The sequence below is a fragment of the Ambystoma mexicanum genome, chromosome 14 (assembly GCF_040938575.1).
Source record: "Ambystoma mexicanum isolate Mex_15411 chromosome 14, UKY_AmexF1_1, whole genome shotgun sequence".
Taxonomy (NCBI): Eukaryota; Metazoa; Chordata; class Amphibia; order Caudata; family Ambystomatidae; genus Ambystoma; species Ambystoma mexicanum.
In genome coordinates this window covers 190,588,067-190,612,416 of record NC_090940.1, presented here as the reverse complement: position 1 = coordinate 190,612,416, position 24,350 = coordinate 190,588,067, and the positions used below count along the sequence as shown (strand labels likewise).

At 46.9% G+C, this 24,350-nt stretch overlaps 1 protein-coding gene across 1 annotated transcript in view; it reads left to right on the top strand.

Moving 5' to 3' along the window:
• CCDC175 (coiled-coil domain containing 175) overlaps nt 1-24,350 on the top strand; it is an 814,258-nt gene that overhangs the window by 762,626 nt on the left and 27,282 nt on the right. The window contains exon 18 of the mRNA XM_069638898.1: nt 12,193-12,236. Coding sequence (XP_069494999.1) covers nt 12,193-12,236 — 44 coding nt within the window. The remainder of the gene's footprint in view (nt 1-12,192; nt 12,237-24,350) is intronic.

Genomic DNA, 24,350 nt, shown 5'->3' with positions numbered 1-24,350 from the left:
ATTTGCAGGGAAATAGGTTGATTTGGAATACTTGGAAAGTAAGCACATTTAATTCTCTTTTGGCCCACAATGTTGATCCCAATTTGGCATTATTGGAAACTGACGTGAGGAATTTCAGTAGCTTAATTAATGAAACTATTGCTCGTATTCTAGTAACCCGCTCTACCGTCGATCGTAAAGAGCACGGTTTGGGCCTGTATATCATCCTTATTTTGAATAGGAGTAGAGAACTTCGTAGTACCCCATTTCTGAGGAGAATTGCGTCTCTTATATTACCAAAAAATAATTTTGCCTCCCAAGAAATTGAGACAGCTATCTACCCTGCTAACACTGGTAATCTAGGTCTGGAGGGGATTGAGGAAAGTCACATCTTGATAGCCATAACGAAACTTAAGGGATCTCATGCACCAGGACCAGACAGACTTGCCAATATTGTCATCAAAAGTAGTCCCGAATATTGGGCTAAAATATTGGCAGTGCTTTTTGCAAGGATTTTGGCCACTGGGGAAATTCCCCCCAGTTTGACAGAATCAATCATTATCCCTGTGTTTAAAAAGGGATGCAGAGGGTAAGGGGTGCTGTTCAGCGGCGAGCAGATGCAGACCCGATCCTCAGAGGCTCCACTGAGGCCGCCGTCATCCTGCTCTAAATATCCTGATCCCGAGTCATGCAACAGCGCAAATTAGCACTGTAGCTGATGCTAGTACACCACCACATTTTGTGCTCTTTTGACGTGTCAACGAATCCGGGAAGCCCTGGAAGTCGAACCAGAAGGCAGGCTGTGGCTATAGGGGCCAGGCGCCATCTTGATGGTGCAGCCATAATTGCATCGGCTGCCGCTGGTAGGAAAACGTGCCCGGATTGTGCTGCAAGGTGCCCCACCGTGCCATGCCGTACAGGAGAGGAGAGTAGAGGGACGGAGAGTGGCAGCAGGGGAAGGCGGCACCCAGCTGGGGGTCCGTAGTGGCATGACCCATCCCTGGCAGACAAGGAGAGACCTGGTCCGCTGAGGTGGAGAACGGGATAGAGGGCGCTGCGTGTTCCTGTACGAACCAAAGGCATCCAGCAGAATACCTCTGAAAAGACAATGGGCGGGATCCCCTACTAGTCCCGCAGAGGTGCTCCAGGGCGAGAAAAGTGACAGCAGGCGGCCACCAAGTATGGATTGTGCCCATGGTGATGAGCCCAGGAAGACAGATCCGAAGTGCAGCGCGGCCTGGGGCTGCAGCCAGGTAAGCGGGACGTGGGGGAATAGGCGGGAACCCAGTGCCGGTCCAGCAGAGCATGCCCCTTCCATCCCATCCATTTGACACTGATGCTGCCATATTAAAGCGGCAGTGAAGCTTGTAATCCGCCAAGCCGGCCCGGCACCGCATGAGACACTCGAGCGCAGCACAAGCCGGGTCTCCTCTACCATTGCACAAACTGGACTGCGGCAGTGAGACTCATATTGTGCAAATGTGGCCCAGCATTGCTGAGGGCACATAATCATAAGAGGAGGTTGAAGCTCTGCTTTAGTAAACCACCCGGGCAGTGGCGTTGAAGATTGTACCATAGTGATACAGCCCGGTGCAATGAGTGACATAAACACTGTAAGAAGCTGCACTGTGTGGCGCTGGCGCAGAGAGGAACGACAAGTGGGGCCGTGTCGAACTGCAGGAGCCATAGGGACAAAATGTACACAGTGGGACTTCTGCCAAAGCTGAGGACAATGCTGGTGGCCACGCACTCCATAGGCCAGTGAAGGCTGTGGACCGAGGTGTTCTGCAGGGACAGGACTCTGCCCTGCCAAGACAGATTGGGAAACCAAGGTGTGGGGCCTCTGACTGGGGACGTACCCCCGCTGTAGGATACCCATGAGCTGAATCAGGTGAACAGACCAGCGTCACAGCCAGCAGACAAGATTGGCGAGTAGGTTTGCATGTGCCCCCCGATGGCACGATGGCACAGTGGGCGGACATTTCGGTCCCTGGTGGGTATTGAAGGCTGGCCTGCGTGCTCTAAAATATCGCAAGCCACTGGGGCACAAGTGGGCAACATCTGAGAAGAAGGCTCCCCTGGGTTGGAGGAGCGTCAGAAATAGGGGTGGACTCCAGAACAAAATGGACCAATACACAGTGAGTGCCCTCCTCCCCCAACATTACAACTCATACCCCGGCAGAAGGGAGCAGTGGAGGGGATACACAGGAACCCCAGCTCTCCATCAAGGACATTATGGGAGCCATTGGGAAGCCCAGAACCTCTTTGGAAATAATTATCGACGGCCTCGTGTTGGAAGTGTCCTTTCTGAGACAAGATCTGTGGAAGCTCTGTGGAAGACAAGGGTCGGGGAGGCAGAGCAACGCATCTCTGACTCAGAGGATGCCCTGAGGCACCTGGAAAAACAAATGGCCACAGTCTCCCAAAAACATACCCAGCTGGAGCAGAGGGCGGAAGATAGCGAAGGAATATAGAGACGCAACAATCTACAGATCCTAGGGATTGTCCTGGAGAAATGGCTGACCGACTTCTTTGCCCCTAAGAAATTATCAAAGTTCTTCTCTATTGAAAAGGTGCACCGGATCCCAACTGGTCGCCCAGTCCTGGGGGGCACCCCAGCGCACTATCATAGCTAGGCTCCTAAACTACAGGGACCGCAATGCCCTGCTGCAGAGGGCGAGGACAACTGGCCCGATAACGTACAGAAGACACAGGATCGGCCTCTTCCCGGACTATACCAAGGAAGTACAAAGGGCCTGCCAATCCTTTAACTCGGTTAAAAGGAAGCTCAATGGGGGTGGCTGGCGTAGGGACAGAGGCTGACATAGGCTGTCTGGATGCACACCCCACTCATGGTTGGTTGTATTCTCTCGTGTCCATTTGACACAGGATTAGGGCGATGGGCGCTTTGTGTTGGGGGCAGGGGGAGAGTACGAGTAGGGGGTATTGGGTTGTTTCAGGGGTTACATTTGGGGAGGTACGCTTTGAATGGGAAAATCTCATACAGATACCGGGTGACACTGGGATTTGCTAAGGGTGGCGGGAATGAGAAAGGGCTGGTTGGTAAGGCCTGAGGCATGATATGGTTTCTCTGGGATGATGGCTCAGGAGGGGAAAGTCTTGCTGATGACCTGGAATGTAAACAGGTTATCTTCAAGTGTTAAGCGCAGGCTGGTGCTACAATTTCTTAATAGGCAGTCCCCCGACATCAAATTCTCATTGAGACACCTAGCGGAAACCAAATGCACATTTTTTCTTAAGTCCAACTACAGAGTGGCATTTCATGTGGGCTTCTCTCTTGGCTCTCGGGGGACACTCATACTCCTGCACAAAAGGATCCCATTCGAGGTCAAATAGGTGAAACAGGACCCAAGTGGGCGCTTTGTTTTGGTTAAAAGGAAGCTGTGGCGAGCTACCTGATGCATGGTGGCAGTGTATCCGCCCCTTCTCCCCCACTAGCACCCAACCTTTTCTCAGAGCTCCAGGGAGCTCACCCTTCAAGGCCATGCTGATGTATGGGTGTTAGTAGGAGACTTTAATGAAGTGATGGATCGGGTCTAGATAGAGCACACGTTGGCACCAGGAACCCTGAGCTTTGCACTAAACTATGCTCTTTCGCAACTGCCCTAGACTGGATGGATACATGGAGATGGCTGCACACAGCAGAAAAGGGATACAGCCCAGTTAACTGTGGGAGGGCTACAAAGCAGTACTTCGAGGAGAGGTGCTCCCATTGGTGGTAACTAGGTGCAAGAAGCACACAAAGGCAGTGGAGGAGGCAGAGAGGGCAGTGCGACAAGCGGAGGAGGTGTTGCTTACCTCTGGGTCACCAGAGACGAGGACGGCCTGGACTACAGTCCAGAGACACTGCGCAATGTGGTCCTAGATAAAGCCAAAGATGCGCACTGGGCTAGGCAGAGCCAGATACACGAAGCAGGGGACAAGTCAGGCAAAATGTTAGCCTGGCTGTAGAGGAGAGATAGTGGGAGCAGGCATGTGCAGCTTATACAGGACGCCCAAGGGGGAGAATTGACTGAAGACCGACATTGCAGGCACATTCGCCCAATTTATGACACACTTTATAACCGCTCAATGGGGAGTTTGGCGGCAGGGGGGGTCTGATACGCTGAATTTGGTGACTCTTCCAAGACTCGCAGCACAACAGGCCTTGCCATTGAGGCAGACATTTACGAGGAAGAGCTCTCTGCAGCACTAGCGCAGCTGCAGACGGGTAAAACCCTGGGACCCAATGCGGTCCCGGTAAGAGTGTGGAAGTGACTGGGGGAGCGGTTGGTCGGACCGCTGCACTGCCGCTTCATGAAGTGCAGGAAGGATGGGTGTCTCCCACCGGATCTCAGAAGAGCAAACATAGTGGTTCTCCTGAAGCCTGGTAAACCTCTGAAACAATGCGACTCCTACAGGCCGATATCTTTGATAAAAGGAGAGGCCAAGATCCTCGCCTGGGTTCTGGCTAATCGCCTACGGGGGGTAATTGGTTCTCCGATTTACCGGACCAATGTCGGTTCATGCCCTCCAGATCCACACAGATGAACTGGCGAATGGAGTCTCTTCTCAGACCTTCTCCCTTGTGCATGGCAAGAGACAGGGATGCCCCTTAACCCCCACTATTGTTCACACTGGCCATAGAGCCACTCGCGGTACAACTCAGAGTAAGCCCGGAATGGGTGGGATTCAAATATACCTGGGGGGGGGCTGAGGGAGGAAGATAGGGTTTCACTCTACGTGGACGATTTCCTGATCTATATGAGCAACCCAGCGGTGTCTTGTCCGGTCATAACCCGTATAATAGCGGCATGCCAAGGTTTTGGCAGGCTTAAAATAATTTGGCAAAAATCTGTCTTTTTTCCATTGCAGGGGGTGTAGATACCATCCCGCAGAATTGCCCATACGTGATTGCGATCTCAGGCTTCAAATATTTGGGTATTCACCTGAGTCCGTGCCTATCAGATTTCTCAGGGCTTAATCTCTCCCCCGTGGTGGACAGGTGTGCACTGGACATAACACACAGGCAAACTCTCCCACCGACCTTGTTGGGTAAGGTTGCACTCTTTAAATTGCTAACACTTCCCATATTTCTTTATGTCCTGCAGAACTCCCAATTCCTAGACCAGTTTTCACAGAGATTGGGGTCCCTACGTGGGTTAGTCTTGGGAGGGAAACAACCGCGGGTGGCACTGAAGACACTACAACGGTCGGTATGGGAAGGGGGTATAGGTTTGCCCAATCTTCAACGGTATTACTGTGCTTCACAATTAGGGGTAGTAAATGACTGGCTGCATGGGTACCTGGCACTTCCTCACATCGCGATTGAGCGGGGCTGGATGAAGGGACGGTGACCTGGACAGGTATTGTATTGGGGGGCGGTGAAGAACAGAGGGGCTCTCACCGGTTTGACACGGCACACGTGCCAGATATGGGTGCAAGTGCATGAGGACATCAGATGGGGTGGCAGACCGACCCTGGATCAGCCCATATGGCATAACGCACACCTGTCTGAATTGCTTAAGGTGGCGCATTTCGGGAGCTGGGAGGCAAAAGGGATAGTTGCCCTAGCAGATGTGATACAGGAAGGCCAACTCTGCTCATCCAAGATGCTGCAGGAAAAATGTGGTCTCCTGGGAAGGGAAAAGTTTAGCTATGTGCAATAAGCAAATGCTTTGTGTGCTCAGTTCCCCTCTTTGGAAAAATCCCAAAGAGCTCACCCCTGGAGGCTAACTTATTCCCAGCAGGTATCCCTTTCAAGGTAACATCCACACTTTACCAAGTGAGTACGGCCTTCGGCACCTGGGAAATGACCCGCCAGAAGGAGAGATGGGAGTGGGATGTGGGGCTGTTAGGACCAGAAGGGTGGGTGGAGGCTCTAATGTTTCCAAGGGAAGTTGGAATTGCGGCCAGGCTTCGGCTAATACAATTTAAGATATTTCAGAGTGTACTACTCCCGTACTGCACTGGGCAAATGGGGCATTGTTGGGAGTGACGAATGTCTCTGATGTGGATGGGAGGACAGCACCTATTATCACATTCTGTGCGACTGTGCACAGACTCAAGTGTTTTGGGGAGATGTATGTGTAAACTGTCCACTGTAATGGGTGCTCAAGTACCTCTGGAACCAAAATTGGCTCTGCTGGGGATATGGGAAGAAGTCGGGTTCACGAAACACGAAAACTCGTTTTTGGCAGTAACAATGTGGCTTGCTAAGAGGATGACTGCAGCATCATGGGGCTCTGCAGCGCACCCGAGACTGAGTCAGTGGACTTCAGAAGTCGACCGATGTTCGTCCCTTGGGAGGAGAGTGTACAAAGCGAGGGGTTGCCCCCCAACATTTTTTAAGATATGGGGCAGATGGGTGGGGGAAGGGAGTATGGTAGTTTGTTTTTGTTTAAATCCCAGAACCTTAAGACTGTGCAGTACTACCCGATAACATCTGCTGATTTATTATGTCATTGCATTTGCTCCCCTGTGGAGACTGTTTTATCATGCTTGAACGTACCTATGTTTGTTTTTTGTTATCTTTATTATTGCAAAACTAATAAAAAGTTGTGATTTAAAAAAGAAGATCAAAAAAAGGGATGCAGGACTGATCCCGCAGCATTGGCCGTGACTGATTCTTGTAGTAAAATCTTTGCAATCATAATCCTCAAAAAATTGAATACAAGGGTGAAAAATTGCGATCTTTTGCCTCTTTTACAAACAGGCTTTAGAGGTGGGTTTAGTACCTCCCATAATATCTGGACCCTGAACTATATTATGGCAGAAGCCATTCTCTATCCGGGCAGGAGACTATCTGTGCTACATTGTTCACTCTTCCGCCTCAGACTTTGGGAAGAAATGCAGTCAAGGGGCATTGATTTTAATTTGCTTTCCTTTATCATATCCTTCTATACAGACAATAGGGTATCAGTCCCACTCGATTCAGACGGTCATCTCTCAGCGCCCATTAAAGTGAACTTGGGATTGAGGCACGGGTGCGTTCTTTCGCCCTTGCTTTTCAATTTGTAGATGGCAGATATGGATGGGGCAGGGAGCACAGCTCGTAACTTTCCCCCTCGAGTTGATGGTGTTCCGGTCGCGTGGTTGGCATATGCGGATGATACAATTTGATTGGAAACCCCTATCGGTCTGCAACATACCATCAATGCACTTGACAACTACGCGGCCATCAATAACATGAGGATTAATATCTTGAAAACAAAGCAATGGTGTATGGAAAACAACAATGTAGATCTGATTTTAGTTGGACTTTGGATAAGGTCAAACTGGAAGAAGTTAAAGCTTATATTTACCTGGCTATACCTGTGGTTTGTATACCTAATGTGACTTTTCTAAGTAATCATGTCCACCATAAAATTATGGAGAAATGGACAGTCATTCGCAACTTCATTGCCAGAAAGGGATGACAAAATATTGAAGGTTTTAGGGAGATTTATAAGACCAGAATCGTCCCATGTATCCTCTATGGATTGGAATTTTTACCTTCTAATTCGGTCTCTTGGCTGGACCGTTTGTAGGGAAAGTTGTTTAATTCAATCCTGGGTGTTCCCCAAGCGGTACCGGTCGAAGCCTTACAATGTGAATTAGGCCTTATGTCACTTAAGGCTAGATGGCTGATACGTAGAGCTGAAATATTTGTGACTGTGGTGAGGCACAGAATATGCTATATATTGACGTAAGGAATTCAGTGATGACATTTTTGGATGGTATTGGCGTTACTCTCCCTAATGAACATCCTTATCCTTTATTGTCTAATGAATTAAAAAATATAACTCATCTGGGATTTTGCATTGAATTTGAGTAAATTGGCGCTAAATAAAAGATATAATTAATACTCATCAGGGCTTTAGGCCAAGTATGCCTTGCTCCTATTTAACGAAGAACTGCAGGAATGAAGAGAGATGCTTCATCAGTTATCTACGCTTTATTATTTTTCCAACTCTGGACTACACTGGCATTTGGAAGGCTAAGGGCATTCATTAAAGACTCTGCCACCAGTGTGGTCGGACAGCAGATAGTAGACATCTTTTGACCCAATGTAGTTTGTTGAACAAAATATATAGGCTAAGTTATGGGAGATTTGTTCATAGATCTCAGATCTTTGACTCAGACAAATTTTGGAGTACAATCTTAGGTGGTGAATTGTTAGGTATTACTATTGCTACCTTTCATATTTGGAAAGAGAACTAAAATTTGTGGAGACTAATTGAGACGTGCATTTGATCTAAAGGGTGAAATACATCTGCGATATCTGAATTAGCTTATAATGACTCTTTTTGTACGTTTCTAACTTGGTGTGAAGAGGTGGAAGGCATGTGTATTTGCTTTTATATTTTAGGTATTTGAAGAAGATGAACTGTACTTGCAATGTATTGTTTTTTTTAGTATTTTGATGTAGATTAATGTATCTGTAAGAATTGTATCTGTGATGATTCCTTTGTTTATTTAGTTAATTAATTGTGTGTTTTGTTCAATATATAGTGTTGAAGGTTGGCTTTGTCTAACCAAATAACACGTAAAATATTATTCCTGATGCCCTATTTACTGGTGGTGTCTCTGGCACTATTACTGGGATGCGGGAGATTGCCATTAATCCTGATGCAATTTTTAGCACTATGACTGTGATGAGGGAGATTCCTCCTGATGCAATCTTCACCGTCTCCCAAGCCCCTACAGGGTCTACCGTAGCTCCTGTTACCTTCTGTTTGTCGGGGCAACATCACCAGTTCTTCCTAGGGTGTTGATTTGGCTTGTTCCCTTCAGCTGTTCACCGTAACTCTCTCTTCGCTCCCCGCTGTGCTGCTGCGGCTCTGCAGGGTCTCTGTCCTCTCAGTGTCTGCTTCGTTGAACAACCACATCATTAAAAACATCGGTAAACTGGGAAAGTAAGTCTTGGATGTCTTCCTGTTGCTGAGGTGTTAAGTCAGGAGACACCAAACTCTTTTCTGGGCCTCTGTCAGTAATGTTGCTATAGTCACCGAAGTGGGTTTTGCGGGGTCTACCTTCACTCCTTTAAAAGGTTTATGTGGTAGACCTGGGCATTTAACTTCCAATCGGGTTGGGCTACCAGATAGTTATAGGGCCCTTTTTTCTCTCGGATTTCATATGGCCCAAAACCATTTGGGAAAGCATCTTTTGGTCAGAGGTGGGCAAGAGAACTAGCACCTTTTGCCCGATCGAAAAGGAACAATGGACAGCTTTTGGGTCATATTGAGTCTTTTGACTCTCTTGGGCTTTTTCAAGATGTTTGGTGACTATTTCTCTTACTGTAGCCATATGCTCCTTTAAGCTTTGGGCAGTTTGTGAAATGGGAAGAACTTCTCTTTCCTGCCAGACCTCTCGTAGCATGTTGACTACATCCCTCGGCACTCGTCCGTAGAGAAGCTCGAAGGAGGAAAAACTCAAGGAGGCCTCAGATTTCAGTATGGCAAATGGCACCCAAGGAATCATACTATCCCAATTGCACCGCTCAGCTTCAACAAGTTTCTTAAGGATGTTCTTTAATGTCTTGGTGAAGCGCTCAACCAATCCATCCATTTCTGGATGGAAAACAGAGGTACCCAAAGTCTTTATTTGTAGCAGTTGCTTCACTTCAGCCATGAGTTTGGGTATGAAGATACTAACCTGGTCTGTTTGAATTTCCTGGGGAAACCCAACCCTAGACAGAAAGGGGATCAGATGTTTTAAGATCTGTTAAGAGGTGTGGTTTTTGAGGGGCAAGGCTTCTGGGTAGTGAGTGGCATAATCAAGAATCACAAAAATGTATCTATCCCCCAATTTAGAGGGCTCCAGTGGACCCACTATGTCCATTTCGATCCGAGAGAAGGGTACCTCAATAACAGGGAGGGGTTGCAATGCAGCTGGAAATACCATAGGGAAGCTGTCTTCTGGCATAAGGCACAAGTGGTTACGAAAATTCTTTACATCTGCATGGATTCCTGGCCAGTAGAATTGTGAGATGACATGCCCCTGAGTTTTTGTCACCCCTAGGTGCCCAGATGTAAGGTGGGGAAGCGCCAGCTCTAAAACTACTCGTCGATGACTACGCCCATTGTGTCATTGACTGGCCCTCTGTGGTCGTGTCACCTCTGTAAAGCAGCCCATGTTTAAAAAAATTAAATAAGGACCTCCCTGTGCCATACCCTCAGCCTCCGGAACTACTTTCAAGAAAGCCTCCGTTAAGATCAGATTATTTTTATTTTGGGGGCGAAGGCTAGATATGGAATAAGTTCTGCCTCTTCGGGGGTGGGGAGGTTGATTTCTCGGGTATGACTACGTCTGCATCCCCAAAACCTCAGGTGCCCTTTTCTGTAAGATATTGTTCCTGCACTTCTGTGGGTAGTGGAAAGACTGCGTTTTCCAAAATAGCTTAAGCAATTTATTCTCCTATTTTAACCGGGTAGGCCTGTTTCTCATGGCTATATATCAGTACCCTGATGTCACCTCGACAGTTGGGATCTATTACACCAGCCATGACATCCAGGCCATACTTTCAAGCTAAATGCAACCATATATAGGTCCCTTTTGGATGGGACCAAATTAGGCTAGTAAGGACTAATTTAAGTTCTCCCACTGAAATAGTAACCTCCCTACTACTATTCAGATCAGAGCCATTAGACTTGGATGTAGCAACTGTTGGATTTGAGGCTTTAGGAGTAAGTTTGCTACCCCAAATATATACAGCATTGCCAATGTTAATCGCATCAATAATGTTGCGTCTGTGGGTCCTGTGCCTGCTGGGGCTAGAGACTCAAGTTACTCCTCACTGACACCCAATGGGGCTGAAACATGTCTGGGGATGCTTGCTATTCATGCAGAAGGTATGTGACCAAGCAGTTTGGGTGGGACCAAGCCTAATTTGTTGGTCTTTCCCTTTTTGCAATGGCTTCGCAAGCGAAGAACGATGCTCTGGAGGGTTGCCCTGAGCAATGCCAGTGGTTAAGATTCAGTCTAAACCTTCCAGCCATCAACTCTTTGTTTTTGCTTTGATACAAAAATATCGCCATATTTTTGTGCCGATATTGACCCATGGACCCTGCGGGGGACACCCCCGCATTATTTTAAAATGTGCGGGGGACACCCCCACAACCCCCGCTCCCACAAAATATCCTCCCCAAAAAGATCGCCTATGGCGAGACAAACGGCCATATGTATGGCGATATTTTTGGTGGGGATATTTTGTAGGGATATCGACTCATGCTGTAATGCTTTAGCGCCTAAAGTCTCCTCTGCAAATATTCCATGGACTGCTTTGGAATAGGTCTCATATTTTCTTTGGAGGCAATGCTGCAGACCTATGTTTTTAGTCCTCCACTACTTACCCTCACCCACTTGCCCTAGCTTACCCAAGCTCACCCCTACTCAGCCACATTTGCCAATCTGCCATAGCCTACCCCTGCATACCCCACCCACCCTCAGCAGCAGCCCACAACTGGTCAATCTCATGCCCACTCATACGCACCCCCCCACCCTAGATCACCCCTGCTTGCCACCACCCACAGCTGGTTCCCTTCTGGAGCATGGGTGCAATTCAGGTCTGCGGGTACTTTACAATTTGTTTCATGTGCACTATTAGCTTCAAAGCTCTTCTCTCTCCAAGTTACCACGGCTATGTGGTTAGCAAGTCCCAGGGCCGGTAGCGGGTGCCCAGGATCCCACGTGCCTCTACTACCCTCTGGGAGGCACATTGGGTAGTCACCTGACCAACCCTAGTCCAAATGGCCTGCTACCCCCACATAACCGCATTGGGAGGTCCAGACACTTACCACTCTAGCCAGGGGTCTTCACCCTTTGCCTCTCCATATATTTTGGGCTAGACCTCCTTTCAGCCCTAGCTAGCATAGTCAGTGGAGAATAATCAAGAGTCAAAGTCCAAAACATCTGGAGAGCTACAGGTTGCAGACCTGTGTAAGTCATTTGGACCACTATGCTTTATAATTTAAAAAAATGTGATAGTGGGGAGGGTATAGGACAACATAGGTCCTTTTTTCAGGATTTCTTTTTCAGACAATGCTATACGTATTCTTTTTTAAATTGTGTTCTTTATGTGGATAGTAAATGCATATGTAGTGTAAGGTCTTCTTTTCTTAAATCATGGATACATCTCAGTCAAAGCCCTATCTTAAACGTAAAGATGAAGTATTACCTTTGTTAATATGTTTAACATGAAATAACCACTTTTTGATCTCAAATTATTTTCAGATCTTCTTATGAAGGGATGGGATGAAGACAGCTCAATACGTAAGGTACGTTTGGAAATTAACAAATCACACTGTACTTTTTATAATTCATTTTAATTTAAGAAGAAATCACTTTTTCCCTTTACCAGTTATTATACTAGAGAATCTAGAATGGTATGTTTTTCTTAGTTGAAGACATTTGTGCAAAGGATTCATTTAATTTGGCAACAAGTTGCTCATTCAGTTTTAAAGATTGCCCTTACAGGTTTTCTCATTTTCGTAGTTGGTAGTTAAACGATCAGAATTTTAAAAAAAAGGAAAATAATGAATATATTTTTTATTGCGTTCTCATCTCTTGTCTTATATCCTGGTCCATAGCTGAACCAGACCGATGGACTTTGGAGGCATACTTGCTGAAAAATACGTTGATTATTTTATTTTCATCTAATAACATTTTGAACATACAAGGTTTTAGAATAGCAGGTAGTATCATTATAATTTATAATCCAGTGCATTTTTAATCAGCATATTGCATAGAATATAGAATGCTTTAAGAGGAGTTAGACAAAACAAGAAGGCATCATTAGTCATCATTATACATTATGACATAACATATAGTACAATTCAGAGTGTCGAAACCGACAGCACATGAGGCACGGATAGACCAAAACAGCAGCCATAGTTGGCAATATGAGGCAGTGACTGCCACCAGGTTTGGAGAGGTGGTGCAGTGAACAATGTGATTTGTTGCCATGCACAAAGAGTCTAAAAGACTGTGGGCATGTGGTAAGTCTCTGTCCAAGGTGTAGGTTCATCCAACAACACGCCCACATTGTGACATGAGGGCTTATTTAGCCGACCAAGAACAGGAAAAGGGTTAAGTGAACACTGGACATATGATCAGGTCTTATTACATGTAATGGAAAGATCTACTAGAGGCAGTTGTCCCGTGGTACGGGGGGGCTGAGTGGAATTTTACAGGTGTCGAATGGTATTTTGAAGCCATGCTCTCCAAGGTCAGACAATATCCAAGTAATGTTACCAACTAAGTGCATCATACTTACTCTTCTGTACAAGGTGTGTAAAAACATGTAAAAACCCTGATATTTCTATGTTTCAGGGCCACAGTGTTGGGATGGTTATACTATGCGGGTGTCCCTGTTAATTTCTGCACAGCTGTATGGAAATATATCTTGTCTCTGCATTTGCTGCCTGACATTGCTTATTGGATTACCTTGTAATGGATTTGTACTTCAACAAGAGAGTCCTTAACAGGTTGAATAGGTAGGCTAATATGTAGGGATCGTAGAGCTATTGGGACCTATACCTGGGAATCAGTCAGTGGGTCATAAAAGAGAGATGGTATATGGTGTATGACATATTCAGGGTTTACAATTTGGGTGGGCAAGTTCCCATGTGCAGTAAAAGAAAAGGTATTCAAAATAGGGCGTCTCCTCCTGAAATGGGAAACCAGGCAAACACATATTCAGGTGTCTTCTCCTTAGGTTTGGACAAGTAGGTAGGTAGTACGTCACTCTCTTCACAACCAAATGTCCTGGCCCCTCAGAATGGCGGTTTATGGGGGGTGGTTGCCTTTTCCCCAGATCGAGATGGTTTTAACATTCCTTCTCACCAGTCTTGTTGGTGCCTTCTTCTTTCTTACTGACTCCAGGTTAAATGGGTCTAAGAGCTGCACCTGGTTATTCTACAGATCAGAGTGACAACTGCTACAATTGCTATGGTTGCCAAATACAGTCTTGCAGGTTTCTTTCCTACTTTTCATTGGTTGGCTGGGGTGTCAGAGGGAGGGAAGACATTTACTAGCCTTCCCTTTTGGTCCCCTGTGTCAGCTCTACTTTTTTTACACTATCTCTTTTCTACTGCTTAATTTCTGGTGATCGTACCAACTGGTCCTCAAGATGTAAGTTGTAACGGCGGGCCCTTACCTCTGTCTCTGACTGGTTGGGTTTCTCCCATGACCACCTCCTTCTTTAACTCTTGTGTTTTCTCTCTCCTTCTAAACTTTTAGGGTTGTTCTCTCCCCTACTCTGAGATATTCCCCTCACCAATATCCAGGGTATCCCTCTCCCCAGCCTCTAGCACATCTCTTTCCAACCTGTCGGGTAGTTCCCTCTCCAACCTTTGGGTTACCTTGTTCTCTAACCACTAGGTAATCGCTCTGTCCGAAACTCTTGAGATATCTTTCTCACCAACATTCGGTTAACGGATATCTTCAATCTCTAAGGTATCTCTCTTGGCAACCCCTGGGATTTCTGTTCCACCTTCCGCTGATGTTTTCCTTTTTTTTCCTACTCCTACGCTACCATCTCTGCTCACCTCCAACTCCTCGTCTCATCTAGCCACCTTCAAAGCACTACCCCCCCAAACGCTAGTAACGATAGACTGGTTCGCTGAGACCCTGACAGGAGCCTGTGAGTGGCTTAATGTGTGACATCTCATTCCTCATATTAAACACTGACAGTCACGTAGCTGGTTGTGGCACCCGACACCCTAGAATCTAGAGCAAGGCGGGACCATTCATCACAGTCCCGCCTCCAAAAGAGATCCAATCTGTTTTTATCAAACCAATGTATCGTGTCAGATGCCACTGGCATAACAATTTGTATGTTTATGATGAGCACAGACAGATACAGCATAGTTTGCCACTCTTTCATTTGCATTTCCCTGTCCTAATACCTGTCCTACTGGGATATGTATTTTCATAACCTGTTAATTTGGGCACTTAGCAACACATGATGTCAGCATTGTAAGAGTTTGTAATAACCTTGTTTGGATTTGAGGGTCAACTCAAACTTTGTGAGCTTCTGAGTAGCTAGCTCCCTTCTTATTTGTGTTTTGTGATGCCCAGTGTCGCAAACATTACATCCTGTCATTTTGAGTCAGCGAGAAACACTTTTTACAGTCATCAAATAGTTTTTTGCCATCAAATGAGTCAAAGTCAAATACAGTCACCCACCCTCAATTGGTAACAGAAAAAGCTGCACCATCAACTTCAAGTGTAAGGAATGAATCCTAACAAGCCTGTAAATCGAAGTTCAAGGATGTCTTCCAAGTCCCAAAGATGCTAGGTCCTGCATTTCAAGCACCCACTTTGTGACCAAGTATATAAAAGGGATGCCAGTCCTTGCCATTCCTCAACCAAACCCCTGCTCACAAATACCAACCCATGACTGAATATGTTTCTCAGAGTCTCCTCTGCACCATTCCCCAATGATAACAATCTCATATTTTTTGTAGGCAATCTTTAAGCCTGGTAATTATTCAGACCCTCTTTATTGTTGAGTCAGTTGGAACAACACGTTCTCAGTAAAGAAGCAGGGCAGCGTCCACGGACATCTCCAATTAAATATCATTACCTCCAAAAGTGAATCCCTTTATTTGCAAGTTATTCACTTTTCTACAAGCAAATGTTTCCATAGTCAGTGCAGAAATTAGGGGGGGACATGTTGCTCTAGATAGTTCAAAGAGATGCAAGATTTGTCAGTTGACTAGAATTCCTGATGTCGGAGGGGCGGGGATAATACTTTGCAAACATCCATTTGTAAAAAATTCCCAAGCACCAGGTCCCTCCATTGTCCTTTGCAGAACGTCTCAACCCACCCAGTCAAAAGCCTTCTCTACTTTACATCGAAGTATATTATTGTAGAACCCTTCCTAAATGTAGTGAATTTCCCTATAATGTGTGCGGCTTCTCATGTTATCACATATGTATACATGTCATTGATCCAGTTTGATAAGGGTGCAAAAGGCCAAGGAACAGATTGTTCAATTTATTAGCTAGGACAATGTCAAATATTTGTTGTCTATACTGAAGAGGGGTATCGCCTACAACAGGCACACTCACCTGGTTCTTTTCATGGTTAATTTTTAATTGAAACTATGCACCCTCCGCATAGTATATATTGAGTAGCCTGTATGAGGATGACCCTTGCCTGGTTCTGGAAACCAAAAGGGCAATGACTCTGGGTTGGGTGCTGCCCAGAGCCAGTGGATTATAAGCTCAGGGTTGGTTTGGGGTAAAATGCTCTGGCCACTTTGCCCTGGTTTCCAGCACATGGCATGAGACAGTCACATTAACTCTGCCCGGGCAAGTCCTATTAGTTCAGGCATCCCCCGCACCACTCACCCCATCAGGGGCGACCAGCCTTAAAAAGTTAATGCCTAGTCAAAACCCTTGGAATAACCTACAAGGTAATAAGGCAACCCTTCCCCATACTTAACAGAGAGAGCCTGCAGCGCCCATTAAAGAAATCTTCAGCTCAAGTGTAGGAAAAGCTGCTTTCCCTTTAAGGAAGAAATGTTCCATTCACTCAACACTGCTAGTGTGTAATGTTAACCTTTCACCTGGAACATCAGGAAGGTAATTTTGAAACTTAAAAAGGGCATTCGATGAGTCAGGTTGTCACACAGATACCATTTTGGAAACCCACAGCTTTCCGACCAGGTCTTGTTTTAGAGCACAATAAAGTTACAGAAGAATTGTCCCTCTGCAGAGACTTGCTCTGCGAGAAAACAATGTTGCAGTTTCACCAAGCACAGAAACTATTAATTAAACCAAACTGTGTAAAAAGGTCACCCATTATGTTTCCAATTTTTATATTTAATGTACACATTGAGAGAGCATGGGGACTCAGTACAGCACAAGCAGGTCTGGTAGGATCATAGAGGGATTGCTGGCTTCCAAAACGGCAGCCAGGCCAGTTATAGACTTGGCCTTACCCACTATGCCCAAAGCAGGCCCAGGTGTGCTCGGGGCCTATAATCAATCACAGCCATATGCCCAAAGGCACAGATGCAGACCCTCACCAGAAGCCTCACCTAGGTGGAGGATGTAGCTAAAGACTGAGCGCTGGCAAAAAAAGAGACTGGGATGACGGAGGAGACTGGTGTGGTAGTAGCAGTGGTGATCAAGAACAGTTGGTGAAAGTAGCGGGTCCAGAAGGAGGTGTTAAGCCCAAGAAAAGTGAGTATGGTGGTAGTGTAAAGGGTGAAGGAGGAGGTGGTACCATCACTGGGCAATAGCGGACAAACAAAGGTGGGAAAGATTGGAAAGAATGTGTCAGGAGTAAAGGACAAGGTGATAACAGCAGAAAAATGAGCTCAGACAGGAGGGGTGATATCACCATGAGGTGAGAGTTAGCAGAAGGGGATGGCAGGAAATAAGAAGCCAAAGGAGGAAAGGGCAACAGCAGAGAAGACCGCAGAGAAGGTGTAAATTGAGCAGGTTACTGACAGAATGACATTAGAAGGAAAATAGCTTAAGGAAAAGGGGGGAGAACATAAGGGCCCAGCCATGGAGTGGAGGTGGGACAGATGGGGTACAGTAGGAACTGGTCAAACCCAAGGACCAGGAGGAGGTGTGTGTCACGACCCTCGCCCAAAACCCCCTCTGGCAAACCCATTGGCCAGGTGGAGTCAGGACTCGGGCCTCTAGAGCCTGGCATCCTCTTCAAAAGCCCTCATGGGGCCAGTCCTGGCGCCTATGGCGCCAGGCTCATACACCATGAACAACAATGTGCTTGGGAACTACTTTATTGTATTGTCAACCAACATGGAGGCATCCACATACCTTGGTTCCCTAAGAACCAGGCTATGCGGTCTAGTGTTTTGGGTGTGGCAGGCCTGGAACTACTTTCCCTGGTACTACTTTACCTGGGCTATATAAACCACACCCTGACTGCAGAACATGCTTCGTGTTACTCTGCAGCTTGCAACGTGACGCTCACCGTGTCCAGCTATTTCCTCGAACCTCGGAGAAGCAGAACCTGCAAGGAGACAAAAGGAACATCATTAGCAGCAGCATCTTACCTGCAGTCTTCATCTTTAAACACTCGCAGCTACTGAGAACAGCTTCCTCGTATCTGCACGCCTCCCGGACAGAACGACCTGAAAGGGGAAGATAGAGGCAACATTAAAGAAAGTTGTAGAGACATTTACAAATTACAAACTGCTCAAAAGGCTTACCTGGCTGGTCGCCTCTCGGCTGGCACCACTCCGGACATTCCACTCGCGCTGAAGAACACCGCAACCTACAAGGAATGAAAACACAGGTTAGCAAAGGCAAGACTTTGCAGCGCTGCGCGTATCGCTTACATACCGCATCATAGCGCTCTTAATGCGCCATCATTTACCAGCGCTGCTCAAACAAGCCAGTTCACCACGCTGAAGCTCCGCATACCTAAGGGAGAAAAAAGAGAGATTTTAAACAAAGAATGGCATGCAGGATAGCAACAAAACTAAAGAACAGCAATAAGACCTACCTGAACAATATCAAACGGGCCGGCGTCAGTGAAGTAACTGGACCACACTCGTCCATGAAAGACAACGCGCCTCTGCAAAGAAGGCAGGACGGAGAGCATGCCTAATTCTACCACAAGGTGAGGAGAGGGCGCCAGAGGGACTGAAAGCATACGGGGGTGGAGGGAGGGTACTTACCCCAGTCGGGTTGTCTTGAACACAGTCCTCCTGTATTTTCAGGCAGAACCTTCCCCGCAGACCACATCAGGGCAAAGCTGAGAAGCATACCAGCGAGTAACCCGGCTGGGTGGCGTCCCTGTGGATACCAGGTGAGCGTAACAGTGTGACTCTCAGGAGATAGGAGTGATATTGTAGAAGTGGCATCTGGGGGAGAGAGAATTAGAGAGGATGCCCAAGGGAGAGTATCACAGCTTGAAGTCAGTAGTAAGGATGATAGTGAAAGTGTTACTAAGGAACAGGTTGGTGAACGTGCAGGGGGAGGGTGGAAAGGGGTCTGGGAAGACATTATTAAAGATACCAAGGGCCCTTTAGTACCACCTTACGTAATGACCAGTTTGCAGGTGAGACAGTGAGGGAGGAATAAAGACTGGGGAAGGTGGGCTCAGGAAGGGGAACAACACTATGATTATCTGTCCCCCTCCCCCCTCCCCAGGAATAAAACAGGAATTGGCAGGCAGAGATGAAAATGGCTTGGAGGTAGAAGAACAAACAGAAAGGGGGAATTGGGTAGCAAGAGCAGGAAGCTTCCAGCGGGTGCAGGTCAGCCCTAGGTAGAACTAGGCTAAAGAACAAGACTGGTCAAGGAGAATCAAAGGAAGGAGAAATAAGAGGACTGCTGATGCAGACTCCCCTCCCTAACTCTCTTTGCCTTCTACACTACGGACCCATCCCCTCAGAGGACTTGGTGTTAGAAATAGTTGCAGCATATGGGACCCCAGAAAGGCCACATTTAGCTGGGACTACAGATAAGGGTTCAGGAACCCTGAAAACCAGCAACATCAGAGGATGGGAAGTGAAGAAATCTCAGCTAAACACTAAGGGATATGCAAGAGAGACATTGTGAATGGATTGTGTCCTCCCACGTATTCCTCATCTTAGATATTCGTATCATCAGCTTTGCTGCTTCGGAAAAAGAATTCCACACCACAGGGCGCTATGCTCGATGTCGTGGCATTGATGTCCCTCGAGGGCTGCCGTAGAGTGTCGATGTCATCTGCAGTATAAGTGGCCTGAGCCGCGCCCATTGGCTTCAGTTCCATTTTTCCGAAAGCTTTTGCTTCGTGTGTATGAAAACGGCCCTTCAGTCTTTCGAGATGTCATCTTCATCTAACCCTTCTACCCCTAAAACTGGCTTTAAAAAGTGCCAGAGTTGTGGGAAGAAAATATCTATAACTGTCCCCCATCGAGTTTGCCTCTGGTGTTTGGGTCCGGACCATCGAGTTAACGAATGCGGTTCCTGTCCAGCTATGACGAATAAAGCTCTCAAGGAACAAAGAAGTAAATTGGTGGTGGGGGAGGAATCTTCGAAGGCCTCTTTGAAGAAAAATAAAGACTCAGCGGAGTCTAGGGAAAAGTCCAGATGTAAATCAAAGAAATCTAAGTCGAGGAGTCGGTCAATAAAATGTTAGTCTTCTTCTTCGAAGAAGGCGAAGAAGAGGCGTCACTGATCTCCCTCTTCTTCTTCATTGTCTTCGGATAGGGGTTATCACCTGTCCATCAAAACATGATTCCCCTAGAAAAGGGGAGGCTTTTAGAGCCTCGATGATGCAAATCTTTGAGAATGCGGCCCAGACCCCCTCGAAGAAATCGCGTGAAGACCATGCCCCGGCTCGTTCTAAAGATGACAGAGGAAGGACAGAGACTAGACGCTCAAAATCCAGCAAAAAATCATCGAGGATGTCCTGGAGAGAAACCTATCCCACACCTCATAAAAAGAGCAAGACAGGCCTATTGGTGCATAAACCGAAGGCGACACCAGACAAAATGGCATCAGGTGCCAAACCGTCATCGAAGTCTGTGTCGAAGGTCTCCTCGACGCCTCTGTCGAAGACTTACTCAACACCAGTGTCGAAGGTAGTGTCGACACATTCCTCGATGGCGCTTACATCTAAAGCTCCTTCGACAATATCGACGCCTTTGTCGAGGACAACATTGATTCTGGCACCAATTTCGACACCTTTGGCCAAGCCAAGGTCAATGCCTTCACAAACCACAGGTAACATTTTTCACCCTGTGCCAAGAAAATACTTTTTCAAGTCTATGGCATCTATTTATGAGGAGCAATCCTCTGAAGAGGCGATTTCCCCTTTTGCGGTAAAAATGGGACAAGGGATGTTCCCGAAGAACTAATTCACCATCAGTCCAAAATGTCTGACCTCTATGACTGTCTACAAACAGCTAGTGGTATAGACACGTCACCTGAATTGGTATTCGACAAACCTGACCCTGCTGATCATGCAGACTCGGCATATAGAAATATTATGAATAGGGTGGTGGCGTTCATGGGGTGGAACAGAAATTCACCCACTTACGAACAGGATGACATGACGGACATTCTCAGTCAAGGTCCTCAAAAGGATCCTGTTCTTCCTTTTCACACAGCACTTCAGAGGAAGGTTGTGGCCGCATGGGAAATCCAAGAATCTGGACCAGCGGTGAACAAAAATTTTGCTAGAAAATACAGACCTTCTTCTTCTGCCACTGACTATTTAACTAAGCATCCTACACCTGAGAGCTTAGTAGTCCAGGCAGCTACATCCACTAGACAATCTGCATACCCTTCTATTCCCCCAGATAGGGACGATAAAAGAATTGATGCCTGGTCTCGCAAGATTTTTTCTTCGAGCAGTATGGCTTTAAAGTCAACAAATGTGACCTGCACCCTTGCAAGATCCACATACACCCTGTGGGATTGCATTAGTGCAGCGGCTGAACACATTCCTGAGTGCGAGGAGCGAGACGGCTTCCTTGCGATTGTGAAAGATGGAAAGGAGACTATGGGGGAAGGCCTTCAATCAGGACTGGACACTGCTGACAGCATCAGCAGGTCCATGGCATCTAGCACAGTGCTACCCAGGTTTGCGTGGCTGAGAAAGTCGGGCTTTGCACCGGATGTGCAGGCCAGACTTCTCAATATGCCCCTTTGATGGCTTGACGTTGTTCGGCAGCAAGGCGGATGAAAGTTTGGAGAAGCTGCAGACCTCTAAGGCGGCGGCTAAGTCACTTAGCACCTCCATACGACAACCTCAGCAACACTCCTACTCAGGCTCATCTTATTGGTGGGGTCGTCCTTTTTGTTTTTATTCCTCACTTGGAAGAGGAAAAGGATAGGCTAGTCCATGAGGACAAAGAAAATGTCCTCTGCGTGGGCGAGGAAAGGGTGTTAGATCAGCACAGCAGCGGCATCTGTCCCCTCAGCCACTGCTGCAGCCGCCGCAAAGCAACTCTGAGGCCTTCACCCACAAGACCCCGGTGGAAGGCAGGATCTCTCAGCATCTGAACTAATGGCGGGCCATTACTTCAGATGCTTGGGCACTGGAAACAGTGGTTTAAGGTTACTGCCTTCCTTTTCAAAAAAGCTCTAGACCATCCACCGGGATACAACTCTGTCAAAATTCCAGATCCGCTCCTGTTGCAGGACATTTTAACCCTGCTAGAGAAAGGTGTAATAGAACATGTACCTGTAGCGGAGAGGAGCAAGGGTTGGTATTCTCCATACTTCCTCATGCCAAAGAAGGACGGAGGATTGAGACCCATCTTGGACTTAAGAAACTTGAACAAGTTCCTCAGGAAGGACAAGTTCAAGACGGTAAACCTTTCTCAGATCCTTCAGGATGCTTACTTTCATGCGCAATCCATCTCAAGCACAGAAAGTACCTGAGGTTCGTGGTTGGCAGTTCTCACTAACAGTTTTGAGTTCTGCCATTGGGCCTGACCTCCGCCCGATGGTTTTCACCAAGCTGATGGCAGTAATGGCAGCAAGTCTCAGGAGAGGCGGGATTCACCTCTACCTGGACAATTGGTTAATCAGGGCACATTCACCCGAACAGGCCCAGAAACATCTGAGCATGACCTGCCACTAAGACTCCAATTCATCGGAGCAGTCCTGGATACTTCCTTCGGGAAAGCCTCGCCTCCCGAGGGGAGAGCTCATCACATTTTGCAGATGGTAACAAAGTTCCAGAATGCCCAGCAGCTGCCGGCCTTCAATTTTCTGAGGTTGCTCGGCCTCATGACATCCTGTATTTTTCTGGTGCCAGAGGCCAGATTGAGAATGAGATCCCTTTAATGGGCCCTCAGGACTCAATGGTCCCAATTTTCGGGGAATATGTCAGACCTTTTGCAAGTTCCGGCCCCTCGCCCAACATCAAATCATGCAAATACTTGTCAGTCAAACTAACCATTGCCAATTCCCGAACTTTGAATATCCATCTTATATACAGACCTCCAGGCCCTATAAGTACCTTCAACAAAGACATCTCCACTATCCTGTCGGATAACTTACATCACAAACCCTACTGTTGGGAGATCTTAACTTGGGCTTTAACTACACCAAAGACCATCAGGCTGTCTCCGTAGTTAATATATTGACAGAACTTGGCTTCACCTAGAGAGTGAACTTGCCAACCCATAACAAAGGGAGAATTCTCGATTGGGTAGCGGATCACAACTGTAACGCCTCAGTCACCTCCATCTCCCCTCAAATCTGGACTGACCACCACCTCTTGACATTTACGTTGGCAACTAAAAGATCCACTAGTCAGATACCACCACTTGCCCCTCCCTTACTAACCAGAAATAAAGAGAACATCACAGTAGATAAACTTCTTCCCCGCATCCTTCCTAATACTACTCGATAATATGGATCCTAGCCTATTAGTCGAAGAATAGAACAAAGCCATGACCACTGCTCTTGACGACATTGCCCCACTTAAACTAAGAAACAGTAAACCCAAAAGCCATCTTAACACTTGGTTTACGCCCTGTAACGCTCACCTGATTCTCGCAGAGGCGCCGGTCTTGACTGGGCGACTACCATATCTTCAAAGGTGATGTGTAGCACCCGGTTGGCTCTTTGGGCTGGACCTCTGTGCACTGTATGCCTGACGTGTAGAGTAAGATGTCTGCAGATAGAAAATATGGGGTTAATGAACTGGGGTTATTGGGGTGTCCCTATCTCTTTCCTCTTCTCCTCTCCTGTAGACCCCCAAAGGTTAACGCTCTCACCTTAGGTAAGTGAATGCCGAGCTCTCCATCTGCCTTGGGGCAGGGTGCTGTAACCAGTTTCTTCACTGGATAGGTAGCGCAGGCCTCTTGACTTCAGAGGACTGCTGTCCGTCGTTTACTGCACGAACGGTAAGTTTCGAGTCATTCAAATGTCTTTAAAGTCTTTAGTAATGATGTCTCTTGTTTTGCAGGGTTCCGGCGATGGCGGATGACGGGCTAAAGTGAGTTGAAGATGGAGCCCGTGTGATGAATAGAAGCGCCTGGAAGCACGTAAGTAAGCGCTTGTTGCCTGCTTCACTATGCGCTCTAACTGTCTTTTTATTTTGCAGGTACGAGTTCGGAGCGGCTGCAGGGTTACGGAATACCCACTGGATTAGATGTGGAAAGGAGTAATGGCACGTGAGTATTAAAGTTCCCCAATGTCTTTAAACGCACCTTGTTTTGTCTTTCAGATGCGGGATGTAGCGCCGAAGGCCTCCGGAGCGTGCGAAGAGTTGGTAAACTTTTGTCTTTCAGATGCCGGAATGCAGTGTGAAGACCTCCGGAGCGCACGAAGAGTAGGTAAGCCTTTGACTTTCAGATGCCGGAATGCTAACCTGTTCTTTCTTGATCTCAACCTGTTCTTTCTTGTCTTTATAGGTGTTGCTGAAGACTGGATTCAGGATGGTAAGCCTT